Source organism: Sorex fumeus, unplaced genomic scaffold (assembly GCF_029834395.1).
Source record: "Sorex fumeus unplaced genomic scaffold, SorFum_2.1 ptg000007l, whole genome shotgun sequence".
In the NCBI taxonomy this organism is placed as follows: domain Eukaryota; kingdom Metazoa; phylum Chordata; class Mammalia; order Eulipotyphla; family Soricidae; genus Sorex; species Sorex fumeus.
The window spans coordinates 38991991-39016007 of NW_026606064.1; the positions used below are offsets into that span (position 1 = coordinate 38991991).

The window sequence follows — 24017 nt, forward strand, 5'->3', positions numbered from 1 at the left end:
GCATTTGATAAGATCCAGCACCCCTTTATGATGAAAACCCTAGCCAAAATGGGTATAGAGGGGACCTTCCTCAACATAATTAAAGCCATCTACCACAAGCCTACAGCAAGCATCATCCTCAATGGGGAAAAACTGAGAGCCTTCCCTCTAAGATCAGGGACGAGACAGGGATGCCCACTCTCTCCACTGCTGTTCAATATAGTACTGGAAGTACTTGCAATAGCGATTAGGCAGGAAAAAGATATTAAGGGCATTCAGGTAGGAAAGGAAGAAATCAAGCTCTCACTATTCGCAGATGATATGATACTCTACTTAGAGAACCCAATAACTTCCACCAAAAAACTCTTAGAAACAATAGACTCGTATAGTAAAGTTGCAGGTTATAAAATCAATACCCAAAAGTCCATGGCTTTCCTATACGCAAACAGTGAGAGAGAAGAAAGCAACATGAAAAAAACAATCCCATTCACAATTGTGCCCCAGAAAATCAAGTACCTAGGAATCAGCTTAACTAAGGAAGTAAAGGACCTGTACAAAGAAAACTACAAAACGCTACTTCAGGAAATAAAAGAGGACATGAGGAAATGGAAAGATATCCCCTGCTCATGGGTCGGGAGACTTAACATTGTCAAAATGGCAATACTACCGAAAGCATTGTATAAATTCAATGCAATCCCTATAAGGATACCCATGACATTCTTCAAAGAAATGGAGCAAACACTCTTGAAATTTATATGGAACAATAAGCCCCCACGAATAGCTAAAGCAATTCTTGGGAAAAAGAAAATGGGAGGAATCAACCTCCCGAACTTCAAACTGTACTACAAAGCAGTAATAATTAAAACAGCATGGTACTGGAACAAAGGCAGAACTGCAGACCAATGGAACAGGGTTGAATACACTGACATCTCTCCTCAATCATATGCTCATCTAATCTTTGATAAAGGTGCAAGTAATGTGAAGTGGAGTAAGGAAAGCCTCTTTAATAAATTGTGTTGGCATCACTGGACGGCTACATGCAAAAAAATAGGCTCAGAACTCTGCCTAACACCATGTACAAAAGTAAGATCAAAATGGATTAAAGACCTCAACATCAGACCAGAAACCATAAGGTACATTGAAGATAAAGTTGGCAAAACCCTCCATGACATTGAAGCTAATGGTATCTTCAAAGATGCCACGCCACTGGCCGAGCAAGTGAAAACAGAGATAGATAAATGGGACTATCTTAAACTAAGAAGCTTCTGCACCTCCAAAGAAACAGTGACCAAAGTACAAAGACAGTCTACAGAATGGGAAAGGATATTCACCGAATACACATCTGACAAGGGGTTGATATCCAGGATATACAAAATACTGGTTAAACTCCACAAGAAGAAAACATCCAACCCCATCCAAAAATGGGGCAATGAAATGAACAGAAACTTTCTCAAAGAAGAAATCCGAATGGCAAAAAAGCACATGAGAAAATGCTCTACATCATTAATCATCAGGGAGATGCAGATCAAAACCACAATGAGATACCATCTCACACCTCAGAGACTGGCCCACATTCAAAAGAACAAAAGCAACCGATGCTGGCGTGGATGTGGCGAGAAAGGGACACTCCTTCACTGTTGGTGGGAATGTCCACTGGTTCAGCCCTTCTGGAAAACAGTATGGACGATTCTCAAAAAATTAGAAATTGAGCTCCCATTTGACCCAGCAATACCACTCTTGGGAATATATCCCAGAGAGGCAAAAATGTATAGTCGAAGTGACATCTGCACTTGTTTGTTCATTGCAGCCCTCTTTACAATAGCCAGAAACTGGAAGAAACCTGAATGCCCAAGAACAGATGACTGGTTAAAGAAACTTTGGTACATCTACACAATGGAGTACTATGTAGCTCTTAGAAAAGATGAAGTCATGAAATTTACATACAAGTGGTACAATATGGAAAGTATCATGCTAAGCGAAATGAGTCAGAAAGAGAGGGATAGACATAGAAAGATTGCATTCATCTGGGGGATATAAAGTAACAAAATATGAGATTAATACCCAAGAATAGCTGAGATCAGCACCAGGAGGATTACTCCATAACTTAGAGGCCAGCCGGGTATCTTTTGCAGACCACAACACCCAAAAGGAGAGAGAGAACACAGGGGATTGCCCTGCCACAGAGACGGGGGGATGGGGGGATGGGGGTGGGAGGGATATTATCCATGGTGGTGGAAAATGGGCACTGGTGGAGGGATGGGTATCTGATCATTGTATAATTGAAACCAAAGCACAAAAAATTGTAAATCTACAACTTTAAAAAAAATAAAATAAAATAAAGTGGAAAAAAAAAAAAGTTAACAAAAATTCACACAGGTCTAAAACACAACCTCATCTTTTACTGCCCTGCCTCTCCCTCTACTCACACACAATTCACACACTTCCCGAGGACAGGGATGGCCATTCATGTCATCACACACTACACCACATCGCCAAACTCCAGAATAAAGAAATAAAATTACATTACTCAATTAAAACCATTCATTCCTGACCAAAGTTATACCTAGAGAAATTGAGTCATGTATGGACAGGCACTTCGAGTTCTAAAAATATATTTGCTAACTGTTTTTTTAAAGGAACTTTCCTATTCTAGGTCCTCCAGAGATTCAAACACAGGCACAAACTGAATCTCTACAAAGTCCTTTCTTCTTTCCTAGTTTCAATGTATAATTAATTTAGAGGCAGGTAAGGCCTTTTCAAACAATAAACTAAATAAAATGGTAAAATAAAAAGAGGAAGGGAGACATAAAGAGAAAAAGAAAAGTGATCTGCTGCTGAGCACCTGGATCTGTGTTGCACAGAAACAGCAAAATGAAAAGAAGCAAAGAACAGAAAAGCAAACTGAATAGTGGTATGGCTCTCTGGTCTGAATTTTGCACATGAGGAATAAGTTTGGCCCTGGGACAAGGGATAAGTTGGGGGAGGACAGGTGGAAGCAAACAGCCTTGGTCTCCTTGGAGTAGCCCAGCTGCACACATCTCTGGCCCTTGCTCAGTTCCGATGCAGCACAGAGAGTTCCCACAGACTAACACAAGCATAAGCTCAGTTTCCCAGCTGCAGGAACCGCATTCCACAGAGTGGAAATAGAGTGTGCTCTTCCACAACAGTTCCTTGGAGAAATGAGGCGGAAATGAGAAACACACAGTTTCTCTTTTCTCAGTGTTCTGAGTTGGCTCTAAATTACCGTACTAAAGTTGTCTTGATTTTTAGGTGCTCTCATACCCAAGGACAAGCACAAACCAGAAACACAAAAGACTTTTCTGAAGAACAAAAGGAACTCTAAGTCACTTGATCACTTGACATCCCGTTACTCATCGATGTGCCCGTGCAGGTGCCAGTAATGTCTCCATTTGTCCCTGCTGTGTGCTAGTGTATCCCAAAGGCATCTGCTCGCTCCAGGAACACGAAGAGTCTCAAAGCATTTATTCAGGGTCTTGACAAAGAAGTCTGACCATCTCGTAGGTGGGTGGCTACACTTTTTCTTTTCTTTTTTTTTAATTTTTATTAGTGAAACACCATGAGGTACAGTTGTAGACTTAAAAATTTTTGTGCTTGGATTTCAATTGATCAAATACCCATCCCTCCACCAGTGCCCATTTTCTACCACCACAGGTCCCAGTATCCCTCCCACCTCCCATTCCCCCCATCCCAGCCTGCCTCTGTGGCAGGGCATTCCCTTTTCTTTTCTCTCTCCTTTTGGGTATTGTGGTTTGCAAAAGAGGCATTGAGTGGCAATCATGTTTGGTCTAGAGTCTACTTTCAGCATGCGTTCTTTTGATGTCTCATGGAATCCAGTCGGTAATGGCTCTAGTCCAGTGGTCATCTTCAAATCGCATTACGTGTCCAGCCCTCGTAACTCTAAGTACTTAGTAACTCTAAGCCCTTAGTAACTCTAAGTACTTAGGCAAATTCTCCACTAACTGCCTCCTTTATGCCCAAAGCTGTGCTAGCATGTCACAAAGTTAAGCTTAATAAGGGGACTTCCCCTAGGGGTAAATACTCTAGAATCAAGGGGCTAAACCTTAGAAGCTCGAGGGATGTCCTCAATGCTGTGACGAGATAATGCCAAGGGAGGAAGAGTTCCCTCTGGAGAGCACAGCTGAACCACCTTCCTGGCAAATAGAGCCCTAAGATAAAGCTCCTATACTTTGGATGTGGCTTGAAATTCAGGGGCTTCAGGACACTGGACTATGCCTGTCATCAGAGTAAAAACCTTCCTCTTCTATTCACAGTGACACATAGTTTAGATAAAATTAATGCATGTAAAAGGTAGAGCACAGGCTGTGTTAAATCACTGTAATTATTGAACAGACTTTTTAGGCTCATGGTTGTGCCACATCCCAAAACCTCCCTTTTTCTCCACTTTAGTGAAGTCACCTGCAAAAGAAGTTTCCTTCCAAGCTTCTGAGTTTATGTTGAAATATTGTTCTTGAGAGAGAGCATTAGCTTCACCAATGTTTATTCTTGTTGACTAGCACTGTAACACTGTCCTCCTGTTCTTGTTCATCGATTTGCTCGAGCAGGCACCAGTAACGTCTCCATTGTGAGACTTGTTGTTATTGTTTTTGGCATATTGAATACACCATGGGGAGCTTGCCAGGCTCTCCCCTGTGGGTGGGACACTCTCAGTAGCTTGCCAGGCTCTCCGGGAGGGACAGAGGAATCGAACCCGGGTTGGCGGCGTGCAAGGCAAATGCCCTACCCGCTGTTGAGATATTTTGACTGCATCTTTCTCTGTAAAGTCCTAATTGAAAGGTAAAAAAGGTAAAGGCCCTCCCGTTGATCATCGATTTGCTCGAGCGGGCCCAGTAACATCTCCATTGGAGACTTTGTTGTTACTGTGTCTGGCATATCGAATACGTCATGGGGAGCTTGCCAGGCTCTGCCCCGCGGGCGAGATACTCTCGGTAGTTTGCCGGGCTCTCTGAGAGGGGCGGAGGAATTGAACTCGGGTCGGCCATGTTGGCTGCGTGCAAGGCAAACGCCCTACCGCTAATTAGCCATGCTTAAAACAACTGACATCAAGCTGACATTCCAGGGAGAGTGCGGTAGCCTATTACTTAACCTGCCTTCTTGTCAAAATGTCCTAAATAACCAAAGAAATCTAGCCCCTCAAAGATTCAAATCTCTCTTTAGGTTGTATTTTAAGTCCAATAGAGTCCTTTACTGGTTCTTCTAAGAGTGGGGGGGGGGAAGCCCCAAACAATACAAAATCCATAAAAACAGTATGGTCTTGATTTAAAGCTTGCCAGATATATTCATCAAGTATGGAACTTGGATGGTGCTAGGCAGCCATTTTCCAAAATAATCACCTAAAGAATTCCATTCTCCTCCTCTTTTAAAAAAAATTTCATTTTATTAAGATGCTGTGATTTACAAAGTTGTACGTAATAGTTTCAGGCATACAAGTTTGGCTCTAATACCAGACCTGCTCACCACTGTGATTTTTCCCTCCACTAGTGTCTCCAGGTTCCCTCCCGCATCCAGCCTGTTCATTGGCAGGCACACACCTTTAGTTTAGTTATTATACTTTGCGTCTCTTTGATTGCAGTGTGGTTGGCTTTGACACTTATCAGTGACTTTGCGATCCTTGCCCCTCTTAAGTCCATTCCTCCTCTTCCTTTTTTAAATGAAAAATCTTTTAATCATCATGAACTAAAAGTTACTCATGACTTGGTTTCGTGTGTACAATGTTTAAACATCAATCCTTTCACCAACATTCACTTCCCTCCATCATTGTTTCCGATATCCCTCCTAACCCATCAGCCTCTTTCATGGCTGGCACGTTTTTCTTTTTCTTTCTTCCTTTCAGGCACTGTAATTTACAATACAGTTACTGACACGGTAACATGCGTAACATTTCCCCTCCCTTTAGCACCTTGTTGTCTTTGTCTAGATGACATTGTCCTAGTAGTGTCACTGACCTAGCCCCTTCTCCCCACATTGGCAAGATTCCTACTAATTCCTACTTCTCCTAATCTTTGTTTATCTTGACTGTGGGCATTAGTTATTCCTCTACTATATTTCTTTATACCCCACATATACATAAGATGCGTCTCTGTCTCTCACCTTCTGCTCTCATTTCCTGATGTGTCTTATTGGCTGTTTATTTCATTGTTTTTTGGTTTTTTTTTTTGGGGGGGGGGTTCCTTAAACATATCTAGCATTTCTTCTCTAAAGTCCTTAGCAAAGCAGGTATTACTGGTTGAGTCATCAGGGCCACCTACTGTCTTTGCTCACTGAGCATGCTGGAGTTCTGCACTCTTCCCATCGTGCCTGTTTGTAGTCTTCTTGCCTGATTCCAGTTGTGCTCTGTGTTTGTTATTAGGATGAGAAGGACTGGGCACCTTATGGAGGCCAGGAACATGTTCCTCTTGTCCTGAGAGGCTTATTGTCCTTCGTGAGATCCCTGCTGCCTTGGCCTGGGAGCTCATCATGTTTCTGGTGCTCACCTGAGGAATTCGCAGGGTTGGGGAAATGGTGTGATGTTTTAGTACTCAATGCCCAAGCCTTCTCCTGATGCTTCCAGGAGTGGAGACTGGGCTTAGGGCTTTCCATTTCTCCTCCTCTGACTTGCTTCCTCAATTTCTTTCCTTCCCTGCCCTTCTTATTTCTTTTATCTAGGATTCAGAGTATCCAGATCCTCCTCCCCTTCGTTTTCCCTTGTCTTTTTATAATATTATGCCACAGATAATTGAAATCATCCAGTATTTTTCCTTCTTCTGATTTATTTCATTTAACATGAAACCCTCCAGTTCCAATCAAGTTGTAGAAAACTGCATAATTTCATCATTCCTTGCAGCTGCACAGTATTGTTACCCTGTCATTCATCTATCTTTGGACAACTGGGTTGATTTCATATCCTAGCTTTTGTGCTAAGGGCAAATTAGCACCTTTTCATATGCTGATTTAGTTTATGTACAATTTTTCCAAATTGCCCCCATTGCTCGGGTTGGAATGATAGCACAGTGGGTAGGGTGTTTTCCTTGCACGCAGCCAACATGGCCAACCCGAGTTCGATTCCTCTGCCCCTCTCGAAGAGCCCGGCAAGCTACCGAGAGTATCTCGCCAGCCCGGCAAACCCTGGCCCTGGCAAACTCCCCGTGATGTATTCGATATGCCAAACACAGTAACAACAAGTCTCACAATGTTACTGGGCCTGCTTGAGCAAATCGATGAACAACGGGAGGGCAGTGACAGTGACAGTGACAGCCCCCATTGCTAGGATGGCCTAAGGAGGGAGCTTGCAGTTGTTCATGGTTTTCTTTTGACATTCTTAGCATGACTTTTGCTCCAGCTCTGGCTCCTCTTCTTCCAGGGAGACCCACCATAACTACTCTGGGTCTGGAATTCTGCATTTCAATGATTTGTAGGCTCACTGCAGGGGTTCTATGTCTCCATGGCTTTAATTATCTTTGAGGTGGTTTAGGTTACAGTCAGTGAAAAAAACACAGCACAATTATAGTCTGTTTAAGTGTATAAAATGCTATGCTAAGAAAAAAAAAATCATGAAAACAGGAAGTACAGGAATGCCTGCTGCGAGTTTAAGTCTATGTGTGACATAAAGGAAATACAAACTTCTCAGAAATTAGAAAGATAGTATTTCACCTATTTTGGGGGTATGGGGGAACCTCCCTAGAAGTATGCAAGAGACCAGTTATTCTCTGTCAGCCAGACAGGTGGTTCAGTGCAAGTGCCTGAGATGCAGGGCTGAGGGGGCCCTGTGGTGCCACAGTGGGTAGGGTGCTTGTCTTGCATTCGAGTAACCTAGGTTCAATTCCCTGCACCCCACATGGTCCCCTGAGCCCCACAAAAAGTGATACTTGAGCAAGGAGTAAGCCATAAGCACCATCAAGTATGCAAAAAAGGAAAAAAAAGAGAAAAAGAGAGAAAAAAAGAGATGTTTCTAATGGGAAAAACTGAGCACTGTACTTTTACACACACTCAGAGCAGCACTCGTGCATACATACACATGCACATGTTCAAACAAGACACAGATATGTGAGATGCACAAATATTCACATATACTGCTCCACCCCCACTCCCCACCTTCAAATTATACACTCGAGGGCACTAACTAGCTCTAGTCAGTGCAGCATCTGGAGCTCAGTGGTACTAGGTGAGTACGTGGATTCTTATTGGAAAGAATAAAAACTAAGGAGAATAAAGGCTTCCAAGGAATATCATGCAATAGATTAGAAAGGAGGTCAGTTAGTAAGTCCAACATGTAAAACAAGATTGGGAAAAGAGGGGCCTGAGCAATAGCACAGCAGGTAGGGCATTTGCCTTGCACACGGGAGCGATAGCACAGCGGGTAGGGCGTTCACCTTACAAGCGGCCAACATGGCCGACCCGAGTTCGATTCCTCCGCCCCTCTCGGAGAGCCCGGCAAGCTACCGAGAGTATTCGATATGCCAGACACAGTAACAACAAAGTCTCCAATGGAGACGTTACTGGGCCCGCTCGAGCAAATCGACGATCAACGGAAGGGTCTTTACCTTTACCTTTTACGGGTTTGAAGCAGGGTTCGATTCCCAGCTTCCCATATGGTCCCCCAAGGATCACCAGGAGTAATTCCTGAGTGCATGAGCCAGGAATAATCCCTTGCATTGCCGGGTGTGACCCAAAAAGCAAAAACCAAAAAAAAAAAAAAAAAAGGGAAAAGAGACAAACCTGGATATAAACCAAAACTGGACTGGCAAAAACTGACTGGAATGATAATAGTGAAAAGAGTCATGAGTGAAAACTATAGTGCAATCTTCAAATGGAGTAAAAGGAAGAGTATTTCTGGTTATGAATCACAGGGGTATAGTCTACTTTGTGTAGTAGTGAACCCTAAAAGAGATAACGAGATGCATACAAAACTTGGATGGGCAGTAGACAATAATCTAGCTGATGTAGCAGCATGTCCATGGGGTGGGAGTAGGGGTTCTGAAGGCTGATTAGTAAAAGCCTTGAATGCCAAGAATTTGTACATATAGAGCTAAAGGAAACCAGAAGAATTAAATGCTTTTAGTTCTCAACAATTTTACTTTATTTAAGTTTTGGGGCCACACCCAAATGTGTTCAGGGCTTACTCCTGGCTCTGCACTCAGGAATGACTCTTGGCAGGGCTCAGGGGACCTTATATAGGTGACTGGTATTGAACCTGGGTTGTCACTGTGCAAGGCAAGGAACTAACTTGCTATACTAACTCTCTGGCCCTGGTTCTCAGCTTTAAAAATACATTCTGGGGCAAGGGAAATAGTGCAGAAGTTTAAGTGCGTGCCGTGCATGAGGCTGAGCCCAGTTTGATTCTCAGCACTGCATATCACTTCAAGTACTAACAGGAGTGATAGAATAGAATCAGGAGTAATCCATGAGCACTGCTGAGCTCAAAAACCACTAAGCCAAAATAAAGTGAGATAGCAACTAAAAGATGTATATTGGACCCACAAATTTGGGGGTGATGTTGTAATTACTTTTAGAATTAAATTTGTTTTGCAACTTGATAAGAGAGACCTTTTTTTGTCAAAACATAATTTTCCTTTGACTTGCATCTTCGAGCATTAGAGACAGACAGTATTAGAGACATTCAGAAAAGACTTCCACAGCTAATTTTCTGTCACTCTAAATGTAATTTACTCTCAAGTAGATACAACTACGTATTATTGTAAAGGAATTTAAACAACCAAGCTTTCTTCATGGGTAGCTAACCAAAAACAGTTCATTTCTGACTCCATGACATGGTCTCCAAAAATGACCAGAAGTCTCAGATTTCACCAGTATACTGTCCTATTGTCCACATGAGTATGCTTGATGTAAGAATATCATCAAATGATAATCTTTACATATTTTGAAGGACAAATTACTAGAAAGCAGGACTGTGTTTCATTAACACTGCTAAGAGGTCAAGAATTGATGAGCTTAAAATCTGGCCTAGGTCCCCTTACAGAGTATTGAAGATATTGAGGTTAGCTCCCATAATCAGGAGATTTGACAAAAAATAGAAATTTATGTTTTATGACTGGCACAGGTTTAGTTTGCCAGAAAGCCAGAACCAAAAGGTCTTGAGCCATTGTGCTTTTATGCTATATTCCTTGTTAAAGTATTTTTTTCTCATTCCCTTCAAAGCATTTCTGAAAATCAGTGTCCCGTCAATCCCTAGTTTTTTCTAACCTTCTTTCTGTCTTAATTTGTTCAACCATGATTCTATTTATTTATTTACTGAATCACCATGAGATACACAATCATTAAGTTACTCATGGTTTCAGTTATGTTAACGTTCTAACACCCATCCCTTTACCTGTGTACATTTCCCACTACCAATGTTCCCAGTTTTCCTCCCCCCACCCCGCTTGCCTCTATAGCAGGCACTTTTCTTCTCCCTCTCCCTCTCCCTCTCTCCCTTTTTGGGCATTATGGTTTGCAATACAGGTCCTGAAAAGTTAGCATGTGTATCCCTATACCTACTTTCAGCACTCAGCTCTTGTCCAGAGTGACCATTTTCTACTATTATTGTCATAGCGGTTCCTTCTATATCCCAACTACCCTCTGCCTCCCACACACTTGTGGCAAGCTTCCAACCACTGACCAGCCCTCTTGCCTCCTGTTTTTTCCATCCTTGGATATTAATCTCATACTAATCTTTTTATATCTCACAAATGAGTGCAATCATCTTATATCTGTACCTCTCCTGACTCATTTCATTCAGCATGATATTCTCCATGTCCATTCATTTATAATCAAATTTCATGACTTCATTTTTTCCTTGTGGCTACGTAGTATTTCATTGTGTAGATGTACCATTTTTTTTTAAAATTTTTTATGACTGAATTACGGTGAAATAGATACAAACTTTCATGTTCGAGTTTCAATTATACAAAGATCGAACACCCATCCTTCCACCAGTGTACATTCTCCACCACCAATGTCCCCAGTATCCCCCCCCTTTCCAACCCTCCCCCTGCCCCTATGGCAGACAATTTCCTCCATACTCTCTCTCTACTTTTGGGCATTATGGTCTCTAATACAGATACTATAAGACCAAGATGACTGCCCTCCGACGTCCTGATGGATCCATCACATCCTCCAGAACGGCAATGGAGAACATTATCCATGACTTCTACTCAAATCTCTTCGATAGCCATGTCCACTTGCCAACATACCAAATTCCACAGGATGGGTATGTTGTTCCCAACGTTCTCCCCTCCGAAATCCGACACGCCATTTCGTCTGTAAAGAAACAAACAGCACCTGGCCCAGACAAGGTCAGACCTGAACACCTGAAGAACCTGCCGTCAGTACTCATCAATACACTGGCTCGGCTCTTCACTCGCTACCTGTCTGAATGCAAGGTTCCGTCCCAATGGAAAACCAGCAGGACCGTACTACTGTTCAAGAAGGGAGACATCCATGACATTGGCAACTATCGCCCGATCTGCCTATTGTCTGTCATCTACAAGTTGTTCACTCGAGTCATCCTGAATAGGATTGGCAGAACATTAGATGAAGGACAACCATGCGAGCAAGCAGGGTTCCGCAAAGGATTCAGCACCATCGACCATATCCACACGATAACCAAGCTCATTGAGGTTTCTCGGGAGTTCAAGATGCCGCTCTGCTTAACGTTCATTGATTTAAAGAAGGCCTTTGATTCTGTTGAGACGGAAGCGGTCATTGAAGCCCTAGCCAATCAGGGCATTCAAGCCCAATACATCAGGATCCTCCGTGAGCTCTATTGCGGATTCACTACCAGGATCTCACCATTCTACAAAGAAGTGATCGTTGATGTCAAGAGAGGGGTGCGGCAGGGTGATACCATTTCACCAAAACTCTTCAGTGCCACCCTCGAGAACATCATGCGACGACTGGAATGGGAAGGAATGGGAGTGAAGATAGATGGTCGGCAATTACACCACCTCCGCTTTGCTGATGACATTGTTTTAATAACACCAAACATCAGCCAAGCGGCACAAATGCTGGCCGACTTTGACCGTGAGTGTGGAAAGGTAGGACTACAGCTGAATCTTACGAAGACAATGTTTATGAGAAACAGCCTTGTTCCTGACGCCCCATTCGCTCTCAATGGAACGACCATCTCCGAATGCAACAGCTATGTCTACCTAGGTCGAGAGGTCAACATGACAAATGACCTGGCACCCGAGCTGCGCAGGAGGAAGAGAGCGGCTTGGAAGGCCTTCAAGAATGTCGAAGAAATAGCTAAGAGGACGAAGAACCTCCGGCTCCGGGCACATCTCTTTGATTCCACTGTTCTTCCTGCATTAACATATGCTTCAGAGACCTGGGCCCTACGCAAACAAGATGAGAACGCCATTCAGGTCTCCCAAAGAAGAATAGAAGGAGCTATGCTTGGAATATCACGTTTCACTCAAATGAGAGAACGAATCCGGAGTTCTGACATCCGTCGACGATCAAGGATCAGGGACGCTGTCTCATTTGCCAAGGTGTCGAAAATCAGATGGGCTGGTCACGTAATGAGATTTAAAGATGACCGTTGGACTAGAGCTGTTACTGATTGGATTCCACGGGATGTCAAGAGACCGCGTGGCCGCCCACCTACCAGATGGTCAGACTTCTTTGTCAAGATCATGAACGATCGGTTTGAGGCCCTTCATGTTCCCGGAGCGAACAGATGCCATTGGGCTACACTAGCACGCGACAGGGACAAATGGAGACGTTACTGGCGCCCGCTCGAGCAAATCGATGACTAACGGGAAGTTAAGTGATTAAGTGATTAATACAGATACTAAGAGGTTATCATGCTTGGTCCTTTATCTACTTTCAGCATACATCTCCCATCCCGAACGATTCCTCCAACCATCATTTACTTAGTGATCCCTTTTCTATTTCAGCTGCCTCCTCCCCCATCTCATGAGACAGGCTTCCAATGAGGGGGGCAATATTTCTGGCCCTTGTGTCTACTGATCTTGGGTGTCCGTCTCATATTATGTTATTTTATATTCTACAACCCACAGTTTCTTTATCCAGTGTTCAACCATGATTGAACGTGGGAAACATTCCCACCAAATCCACTGCAGAATTTCAGTTCCCATGTCAATGTGCTGTCTCTCTCCTCTTCTCATGGTTCATCTCCTCCTCCTTGCTCTTGCTGCAGTGCCTGTCACTGCAGAGAATCTTGTTACTAAAGCTCCCTCCTTAGCTCTCAGTTTTCCTTGTTTCTTCTTGGGTCTTACAATCTACTGGTGGGATTTTTTGGCAATGCCTTTTATTTTTCTACAACACCTCCTTGGGTCTCCAGGCTGTTGGCCTGTTCTAGAGATTTTCCGGTTTCAACAGTCACAGGGTAGTCACATAAGCAAACTCCTTAAAATCAATTTCTTCTCTTCTCTTCTATTCCTTCCCATCCTCTAATTTTCCAAATTTGTTTTATTTCAAAAAATAAATGAAATATTATTAATGTGCAATTTTTTGTTTATTTTTGACCAGGTCCCAAACCCTTGATCCCTTTTTACACAGAAGAACAGAAAATAAGAAGTAACTAGGCTGGGAATGTGACTCAGCATTTCAATTCCTCACTGCCAAATAAAGAAAATAAAAGGCAGATTGTATATAGTAGCATCTATTCATGGACCTATTGATGAGCTCATTGCTTGCAGCCTTTGGAAACTTGTCCTGGAATTACACAAGTCCCACACTGACCCTGAAGCCACAGTCCAGCAGGTCTCTGTGGTGAGAACTCCCATTAGTGGCAGTCATGCAGAATCCTATCTGTCTGGATTCATTCTTCTAGCACAACCAGGGTGTTCTCAGAGCTGAGACTGGGCAGAAAGCAGTGTGAGCTGTAGGGATGCATGCAGAAGAGCTGAGGTTCTGCCACATCTTTGCTTCTACGATGGAGGTCCCCATGGGTTCCCAGTTCTCTCCTACAAAGTGGGTGTGGTTGACTACACACTGGGATTGAGGCCCCACCCTGTATCTGAATGGACTTTCAGTCCAAAGCCAACATCAATGAAGCCACGTCAGCTGTTCCTTAACCATATGAATGAATATGACACAGTCATTGGAACAAAAATGTAACTCTCAAAACACACGATGAACATTCAAACTGGTTCAAATATACTCATATTTCAAATCCCCAAAATATAAAGAGATATAATTTAGAGGTCATTTGAGGGACTTGTGGCACAGGCAGGCCAAATATTGACAGGTCACCAGAAAGGACACCATCTTCTCTTTATTCTAAGGGAAAGCATATATAGAGGGAAAGTCTCAGCAGGGAAATCAACTCTTAACCCAAAGAGTCAAACTCACGGAGCTATAAATCCAAGCAGACAATTCCAGTTACCAGATAAAGAGTTTTAAAGATAAGTGTTTTAACTGCACTCCAATGTCTATGCCAAGCCCTTTGAAAAGTTCTGTCTGGATTTTAATGTTCTTAGGCAGTTGTCCCTAATTAGCAGGCAAGGTATTAACACTCTGGGGGCTTTTGCTGCTCTCCATGCAGTAAGCACAGACTTAGTGTTTACCACAGTAAGTTGTGAGGACTTTGAGAATGGCCTCAGGAGCACTGGCTAGGTACAAAGGGATAGAGGGTGAGTGGGGATGTACTCACCTGGGACTCTCATCCTATATATGCAGATATATCTTGTCCCAGAGTCCCAGAGATGATATATAGCTCTCTTGGGTTCTAAGTCAACAACCCCGTATTTTATTTTTTAGTACCATGTTTTCTGTTTTAAATTGTTTTTTATTAAAGAACCATGATCTACAAAGTTACTGATAGCTGTGTTTTACGCATACAATAATTCAACAGCAAACCCTTCACCAGGGTCGACTTCCCTTCACCAGTGATCCTAGATTCCCTCCCCAAAGCAACCCTCACTCCACTCCCCGACCTGTCAACTTGACAGACACATTACAAAGTTTCAGTGGTTGCAGCTTAGATCTCATGTTTTCAGTTATGTTGAATCAGTGTTTTGGGTTGAATCTGAGTGGGCTATAGCCCTCATTCATATTACTGGTATAACTGAAGCCCTGATGCCTGTTAACCTATTACTTCTTTTTCTCTTCTCCCCCCACTCCCTTGATTTCTTTCGTTCTCCATCTCCGCTCTAAACACTGGGGTTAAGGGTAATCTAAACATCCCTCTTTTACCACAATATATTTCCTCATCCAGCCTATATTCCACAGAAAAGTGAGATCATAGTATGTTTGTCTTTCTTCTTCTCTCTTCACTCTACGTGATATCTTCCAGTTCCAACCATATTACTGCAAACTGCATGATTTCATCTTTCCTTGCAGCTGCATAGTATTCCATTGTGTATGTATAACACATCATAATCCATTCACCTGTCGTTGGACACCTAACAACTCCTACTTTAGTATTAATCACTAACCTATTCCAGGAGTACAGTTTAAGAGCTATATAAAGCTGCATTTGAAATTGATAACGGAACATATAAGGCAAAGACAATCTTCTGGACTATGTTTAGGAATACGTCACGGGTATTTCTAAACATAGTCCAGAAGAGTATCTCGCCCGCACGGCAGAGCCTGGCAAGCTTCCCGTGACGTATTCGATATACCAAACACAGTAACAACAAAGTCTCCAATGGAGACGTTACTGGGCTCGCTCAAGCATGTTTAGGAAAGTTATTTGATTCTTATATTATTATGTACAACATAAGGACTATATACCCATCATAAGTTTTATACACTAAAAATATCATACACATTTACACACACACACTCTCTTAGCCAAAAATAACTGTGAATCTACTTTATATATGTGTGATACAAGGAAAGAGAACTGATCACAACCCAAAGAAAGCTGTTAAGAAATGGAAGCAAATACTGGGCACTTAACTTATGATGACACTGTTAGTAAAGTTCCTTAAAAGAAAGAGAAGAGACTGGGAGACAACATAGCAACCTGGTTAGGGTGCAGGCCTGTCATGCATTCAACAAGGATTCAAGTCCCAGTACCACATGGATCCCCAAACAAGTGCAGCCTTGGAGTTTCCCAAATACTGCCAGATAAGGTGCTGGGCCCCCCAGACCTCCTGATTATGGTGTGGGAGTTCCTCTACTCCCCATCCTCTTGAGAAAAAGTTAAGATAGGGGAGAAGGTGCTCTTTTAATGTAAGCCATTAATTTCAATGGAAAGCACTGGTTTTTTTTTTTTTTTTGGCTTTTTGAGTCACACCCAGTAATGCTCAGGAGTTACTCCTGGCGGTGCTTGGGGGATGCCAGGGATCAAATCTAAGTTGGCTGTGTGCAAGGCAAATACCGTCCCCCACTGTATTACTGCTCTGGCCTGGAAAGCAAAATTTTAAAACATGTTTGTGAGCTGACTTTTTTGGGTAGGGCGTTTGCCTTGCACGCAGCCAACATGGCCGACCTGAGTTCGATTCCTCTGCCCCTCTCGGAGAGCCCGGCAAGCTACTGAGAGTATCTCGCCCGCACAGCAGAGCCTGGCAAGCTACCTGTGACGTATTCGATATGCCAAACACAGTAACAACAAGTCTCATGATGGAGATGTTACTGGACCCGCTCGAGCAAATCGATGAACAACGGGAGAACCGTGACCATGACACCATTCTGCTTACCCACCTCTCAATTCTGCCAAGACACCTGAAGAGGAAGCAGACCTTCACTGGCTCTCTGGAGTAAAGCCTTGATTGCTTTACTTTCCATCTTACTAGATGTCTCCAGCTCAGAACTCATACCTCCTGGGTCTTTCCTGACCTTTACACTTCTGACCGCTCTATGTCCTCATTTCCTGGGTCACCTGTCATTCCCACCTGCCAAGCTGGGGCAAGACTTTCTGACTGGAATCTCAACACCTGAGCACAGTGTCTGGATTGTAGATATTTAAACCATGTTTCCCTACATGCGGGATAAATGACTCAAAGTGACTTGGTGAGCAGGAAGGCACCAAGTTTCCAGGCAAATGGCTACCTCCTAAATGTGGATTCTTAAGTTTTTAAATCTCAATCAGTACTCACCCTCTATGAATCTCAATATGAACAGTCTCCCAATCAAAGATTCTTATCAACAAGGTTCAAGGTGCTGAGTGGCCATGAGGGTTGTAGATATCACTTTCCTAGGGGGTGACACAGATATTTGGTACCCTGCACCGTCAAGTGCCAGATCCTTTAAGTGACTGGGTCTTCCGCATGCAGAGCAAGCACATAAACCCTTTGATGCTACAGCAATAGCCCTTCCTTCCCTTTTCTAGTAGCTATACATTCTTAAATTATACCAATAAACAAGAATTTAGTTCCGTTCTTCCAGCAAGGCTGTAAACCATGGAACCTGTACTTTCTTTGAAAGTGGATTTAAAATTTCACATGTGATCAATGAACATGAAGTCAGTAATACAATGTTTTCTTGCCAACACCCAGTCTTGGTCAGTCCCCAGCTACTGTCATTGGAGTATCTGAAAGACTAGAACCTGATCCAATACAGATCAGTTCTTTGGCTTTCTAACAGGTTAAGTAACACATCCATAGTACTTTTTCAAAGTTTCCTACCCCATAAAGGCACAACAAACATTCAGTTCCTTGGGGGTTTTGGAAAAACAAGAGCAAGGTTGACTCCTGGCTGTGTGTTACTTACTGGTCATGCCTGGTGTCAGGGATGGCTCTGTCCATTCGCAGCTTGTCACTTTCCACTTGGTTGAACTTGTTGCGGGCATAGGGGTCCTGCCCAGAGCGGACCATTGTCCCTCCGATGTAAGCTTCCTGGTTGAAGTCCCGCCACCGGACTTTCCCTAGAAAAAGCCAAGCAGAACAGAAAGTGTGGGACTGTGGAAAAGAAGGCCCGGCTGCTCAGTACACCAACTTTAGTCACAATGTTACTTCAAGAAAACCCCCAGGGCTGCTTCTCAGGGCAATTCAAATACATATAAATGAGTTGAAAACAGTCTGAGCAAGCATCATCATGACATGGGAAATGTAACTCTTCTAGTTCAGTTCAAGAAAATTAAAGAAATGTATCTCAAATATTGGTTTGGTGGATGAAATTCTCAGCCACAATATCCAGAAGTATGGAACCATTTACACTTGAACTGTTTGTCTTACCTATCTGGGAAATAAACTAACGCCCCCAAAGGATTTCAAATATGGCCATCATAGCCAAAATCTGGTAACAACCCAAGTGCCCAGGAACAAACAAGTGGATAAAGAAGCTGTGGGGCATCTAAGGAATGAAATATTATGGAGCTGTTAGGAAAAATGAAGCCATGAAATTTGTTTATACAAGGACAGATATGGAGAGTATCATGTGAGCGGAAGGAGTCGGAGGGAGAAGGACACACATAGAATGACAGCACTCATTTTCAGGATATAGAGAAACACAGTAGAAGAATAGTACCCAAAGATATTATTCTAAGACCAGGAGGGCTGGTCTTTATAGAAAGCTTCCCACAATGTGGGAAGGAAGGTTAGGGCAGAGAATGGAACAATAAGACAATAACAGTAGGAGCTGATCGCTCTGGACAAGAGCTGGATGCTGAAAGGAGGTAAAGTGATATTCATGCAAACCACAGTGCCTAAAAGGAAAACACAAAAGAGTCTGTCATAGAGGGAGGCTGGGGAGCAAGAGGAAAACTGGGGACACTGATGGAAGGAAGTAGACATTGGTGAAGGGATGAGTGCTCAAACATTGTATGACTGAAACTCAATCCTGAACAAGTTTGTAACTTTGTATTTCACAGTGATTCAATAAATAAACATAAAAGAAAAAGACAATAGGGATAGTACAGCAGGCTTGTCTTGCATGCAGTTGGCCTGGGTTTGATCCCCAGCACCGCATACGGTCCCCCAAGTCCACCAGAAGTGACTGCTGAGCACAGAACTAGGAGTAAGACCTGGGTACCTCTGGGTGTAAACCCCATCCTTCCCATAAGAGGACAACTATAACTTAACATATAACATCAGGTAGCACCGTAACACTGTCCTCCTGTTGTTCATCAATTTGCTCGAGTGGGCACCAGTAACATCTCACAACAAATTGTGACTTCTTGTTCCTGTTTTTGGCATATTGAATATGTCACGAGTAGCTTGCCAGGCTTTGCCGTGCGGGCAAGATACTCTCGGTAGCTTGCCAGGCTCTCTGAGAGGGGTGGAGGAATCAAACCCAGGTAGGCCGCATGCAAGGCAAATGCCCTACCAGCTGTGCTATCAGCTCCAGCCCAACATTAGGTAACAAAATTAAAATGATCAAACAAAAATCATACCTCCAAATGATAGTACATTGAAGCACGCTCCTGAAAATGATCAGCGATCCTTTCTACATCTGTTACATGTCTGAAATTTAGTGAAATCATTCCTCACACATGCACATTCAACCACACTCGGCTTCTGTTTAGAAGGAAATGGAGATTGGGTGGCCTGATCCATCTGCTTGAAGTCTGCTGACCAGATCAGTTGTTGCCATTTCAAATGCCAAACTATAGGTTTTCCAAAACCGTAAAAATTGAGCTGAGAAGTTTTTTATTAGGATCTGGGGTTGAAGCAGTATGTTGGTTGAATGGTATCAAGAGCCAAGGGTACTGCAGGCTGGGGTAAGCTTGGAAGGCACGAGGCATGAAGGAGTAAGAGACAGAAAAGAGCAAAGGAAGAAATGAATGAAAGAAAAAATGGACCGAGGCTTGGTGTCCATTCTGGGTTTAAATCACGGTTTACCACTCATTTGCTACATCTATAATCTTAGAGAAGGTTCCTTAAAATAAAATAAATTGGGACTGGAGCGACAGAATAACATAGGACCTTCCCTTGAATGCAGCCAACCTGGGTTCAATGTCCAGCACCACATATGGTCAGTCCCCCAGCAATGCTAGGAGTAATCACTTAACACAGAGCCAGGAGTAAGTCCAGAGCACTGACTGACAGGGGTGACCCCCCACAACAACAACAAATAAAATGAATAAAGTAAAAACAAATTTTTAAAGGAGGATTTAATGTCCTACCATGTGCCAATTCTGTATGGCAGCCTCCCCCAAAAGAAAGAATAAGAAAATAACAACCTTGTCCCATGAAACTTATGAACTCAGTGCTGGGAGAAACATAAGGTATTATGTGACAGACCCTTCTGAAGTGCTGTTTTATATGGGGTGATCTGGTGGGGTTTCTCTGATAAGCTGACTCTGAACGAATCACCTTGGGGAAAGCAGAAGCAAGACAAAAAAAGTTCCTGAATAAGCTCACTCCTGGTGGGAGTGAGCTTATTCAGGAGCCAGGGAGTAAGCCTAAATGGTTAGTCAGAAAAGGTGAGTGCATGAAATTCTGGAAAGAGAGGTGAAGGAAGGGGCTAAAAACAACTACCCATAGGGGGGCTGGAGCAATAAGAGGGTGGGGCATTTGCCTGGCATGTTGCATACCAGGTTTTGATCCTTGGCTTGGTGTGCTCCAATCCTTCTGCCCCACTCTACCCCAAACACACACACACACACACACACACACACACACACACACACACACCCCTCAGAAGAAGCATCAGGAGTGTTGGCCACAGCAATTCTACAGCAGGTCACACAGTGGGCTAGTCAGTTAAGATCAGCACCCAGTTACGATAGCCAATGTGTGAACCTGCAAATGTGCTTCCCAACATGGGTTCTTTACAATTATCAAGAGAATATCCTGTTTATTTCTCTATTTCTGAGATGAGAAAATGGATTTAGTTACAGAGATTTCTCCAAGGTCACAGAGTAAATTTTCAGTTTAAAAGCTCAACCACTTCTTGTTAGAATTACTGTTAGAGGTCACAAACCTTATCTCATCACTACTGGTTGCTGTGGAAATGATGCTCCAGGTCAGAGAGGTCTGGCCTCTCAAATTAGAAAGCAGTTCCCCAATCCACCAGCTCCCAGATTATGGCAGTGAGCTCACGTCCCCATAAACATCTAGCTATGAGAGTCAGTCAGAGTGCTGATCTACCTAAAATATTTCTACACATGCATTCCATACTAAGACAGACTCACTGATGCCTAGAAATACTAGAAACATTCACTAATCTTCCTGCCTTTACCCCCATGCACTCTCGGAGACAGTGAACACTCCAGCCTTCCTCCTCATGAGCTGTGCTCGCTCTACTCACACACAAAGAGGAACCTCAGTTAAATCTATACCAGAAGTAACTACCGCAGAATTCAAATGATGAGTCCATTTCACTGCCCAATGGACCGAATCTTCTTTACTGTAAGACACCATTCTGTGAGAGGTGTTGTTGTCTAAAACTGTACTTCTACCTTACTTACTTCTCATTGAAGTAGCGGGGTGGTAAGAAGAGAAGGGAGTTTACCCTTGATCAGTGTGGTCTGCAGGAGGAGGTAGCAGTAACTATGAGGTTGGCCTCTCCAAACTTCAGATTCCAATCTCTGGAACTGAAATTTCAATCCCACACATGTCCCGGAATAAAAAGGACACAACAGAGAATTTTATGTTAATCACCTGAGAGGCTGGAGGTGGTCTGAGCTTGTCTAGAAATATCTGGAATATTTTGGATGCTTACTATGTGCTAGGTATCATACTGGTTCCTATAGGAAAAGGAGAAAAAACAGGCCAAATGTCAGTGCCTGCACACCACATTCTAGGAAATGGAGACAACAGTCATAAAAAGAAATCATAAAAATAAATGTACTATAAAAAAGCTGAGCTGAGTGCTCTGAAAAATGTTCTGTGGAAGCATCTAACAGACCAGATTAAAAACGGGGCAGAGAGGAAGAAAAGAGAGGGAATTGTGAAGGGTTCCCTAAAGAAGGGAGATTTGACTTAAGAGCTGAACAATGTAGTATAACATAGAAGCCCCTTGTGACTTAAAAACCTTGCTTCAACCTCCAAAGACAGCCTAGTATCCAAAGATATTCCCAAGGTGACTGCTTTCTCTTGACATAGCAATGTCTTCAATAGCACTGTGAGCTACCTTGTCTTGTAACATTATTTCCAAAATAATAAAATACAAGAGTCAAGTCATAAGTGGTTTCTTTCATTGCTTGGCAATGTGTAAGAATAGATCAGGCACATGTTGGCCTGACTACGCTACACATATTACATCATGTCCAGATGCCATTATGTTAGCACACACATAAAACTAAAACAAAGGTTTCACTTTACTGGATTGTTTTTTAACATGGGTATGGCTAGTGAAATTGATTTTATACTTTACTACAGGGTCACAACATGATTTGAAAATCACTGGGCTACGAGACCAGATGACTGGTTAAAGAAACTTTGGTATACCTACACATGGAATACTATGCAGCTGTTAGGGAAAATGAACTCATGAAATTTGCTTCTAAGTGGATGGTCATGGAGAGTATCATACTGAGTGAAATGAGTCAGAAAGAGAGGGACAGACATAAAATGACTGCACTCATTTGTGGAATATAAAATAACGTTTTATGAGACTGACACCCACAGACAGTAGACATAAGGGCCAAGAATACTGCTCCATGGTTGGCAGCCCGCCTCATGAGCTGGGGGAGAAGGCAGCTAGAATATAGAAGGGATCACTAAGCCAATGATGGCTGGAGGGATGGTTCGAGGTGGCAGATGCTGAAAGTAGATAAAGGAGCAAATGTGATAGCCTCTCAGTATCTGTACTGCAAACCATAATGCCCAAAGGTAGAGAGAGAGTATGGGGGAAATTGTCTCCCATAGAGGCAGGGGGAGAGTGGCATAGAGGAGGGAATACTGGGGACATTGGTGGTGAAAATGTGCACTGGTGGAGGGATGGGTGTTCGATCATTGTATGACTGAAACTCAAACAGGAAAGCTTTGTAACTGTATCTCACGGTGATGTAATTAAAAAAAATTTTAAAAAGAAGAAAGTCACTGGGCTAAAGAAGCATTCTCTAGATTAGTTATTTCTTTACTGTATATATAGAATTATGTTTGAAACTATCCTGGGCAGAGGCAGAAAAGACACAGAACAGAGCTCTTAGAGGGGACACATTATCAGTACAAGTCTAGGCAAAAAGAAAAGCCGCCACATAGCCAGACAACTGAGGGTTCAATGGCCTAAGTGAGAGGTTGGAAAGAAACAACCAAAATAATAGATTCAATGTCTGAACTTAAGGACTGCCAAAAATGACATTTGGAACTCATCTTCTACTTCAAAATGTTTGGAACAATCTATGCCTGAAATTCAGTCACAATTATCTTTGTAACTTTGTAATTCACGTTGATTCAATTTAAGAGAGAGAGAGAGAGAGAGAGAGAGAGAGAGAGAGAGAGAGAAAGTGTCAGAAACAGAAACCCAGAAAGAGAGAGAAAGAGGAAGGGAAAAAGAAAATTGGATTAACATTAATTTGTATATTTTTATTATTGGGTTGTAGGTATTATATCAGGAAACAAAAGAATTGAGTCTGAAATCTAGTTATTTCACTTATTTCACTTATTAAATGACTTCACAAAAATAAAATAAAAGGAAAAAAAGAACATTACTCTATGAGAGACTATAGAAATAGCTCACTTATTAAATGAAGTTACAGAAATATTTGAGAGTAAATGTATTTCCAGAGGACAGACTTCCCTTGGATAGTCATTAGAGCTGAGCTGTGTCATGTGAGCTTGAGAGGGTTAAACCTGATTCTGTAAAGAAACTGCTTACTGATGATTACAGACAGTCCTTGAGCAACTCAAGGGTCAGCAGCACCAATTCCCCATACCATTTCTGGTGAAAACCTACATACATATAACTTAGAGTTGGTTCTGGATGTCCTATGTTTAGACATGTTCTATATCTGCAGATTTAACCAACCAACATCAAAGTAAGTGGAACCATGCAGTTCTGTGCAGTATACAAACCCAACTTGTTCAAGGATCAAGTCTACTTACTTAAAAACCTTCCCCCCACCTTTTTTTTGAGGAGCAGGGTGGGGGTGAAGGGGATTTGGGCCATGCCTGGTGGTGCTCAGGGACTATTCCTGGCTCTGTGTGCAGAAGTGACCCCTGATGGGACTCAGGAGACCATATGTGGTGCTAGGGATTTAAACTGGGATTGGCTACATG

General features: G+C 42.7%; 1 protein-coding gene across 2 annotated transcripts in view; it reads right to left on the reverse strand.

Annotated features, from left to right (window-relative positions):
- The window catches only part of GALNT2 (polypeptide N-acetylgalactosaminyltransferase 2), a 230287-nt gene that overhangs the window by 53391 nt on the left and 152879 nt on the right, over nucleotides 1-24017 (reverse strand). For both annotated transcript variants that reach the window (XM_056130748.1, XM_056130739.1), the window contains exon 3: nucleotides 17623-17776. In XM_056130748.1, the coding sequence (XP_055986723.1) occupies nucleotides 17623-17776 (154 nt within the window). The remainder of the gene's footprint in view (nucleotides 1-17622; nucleotides 17777-24017) is intronic.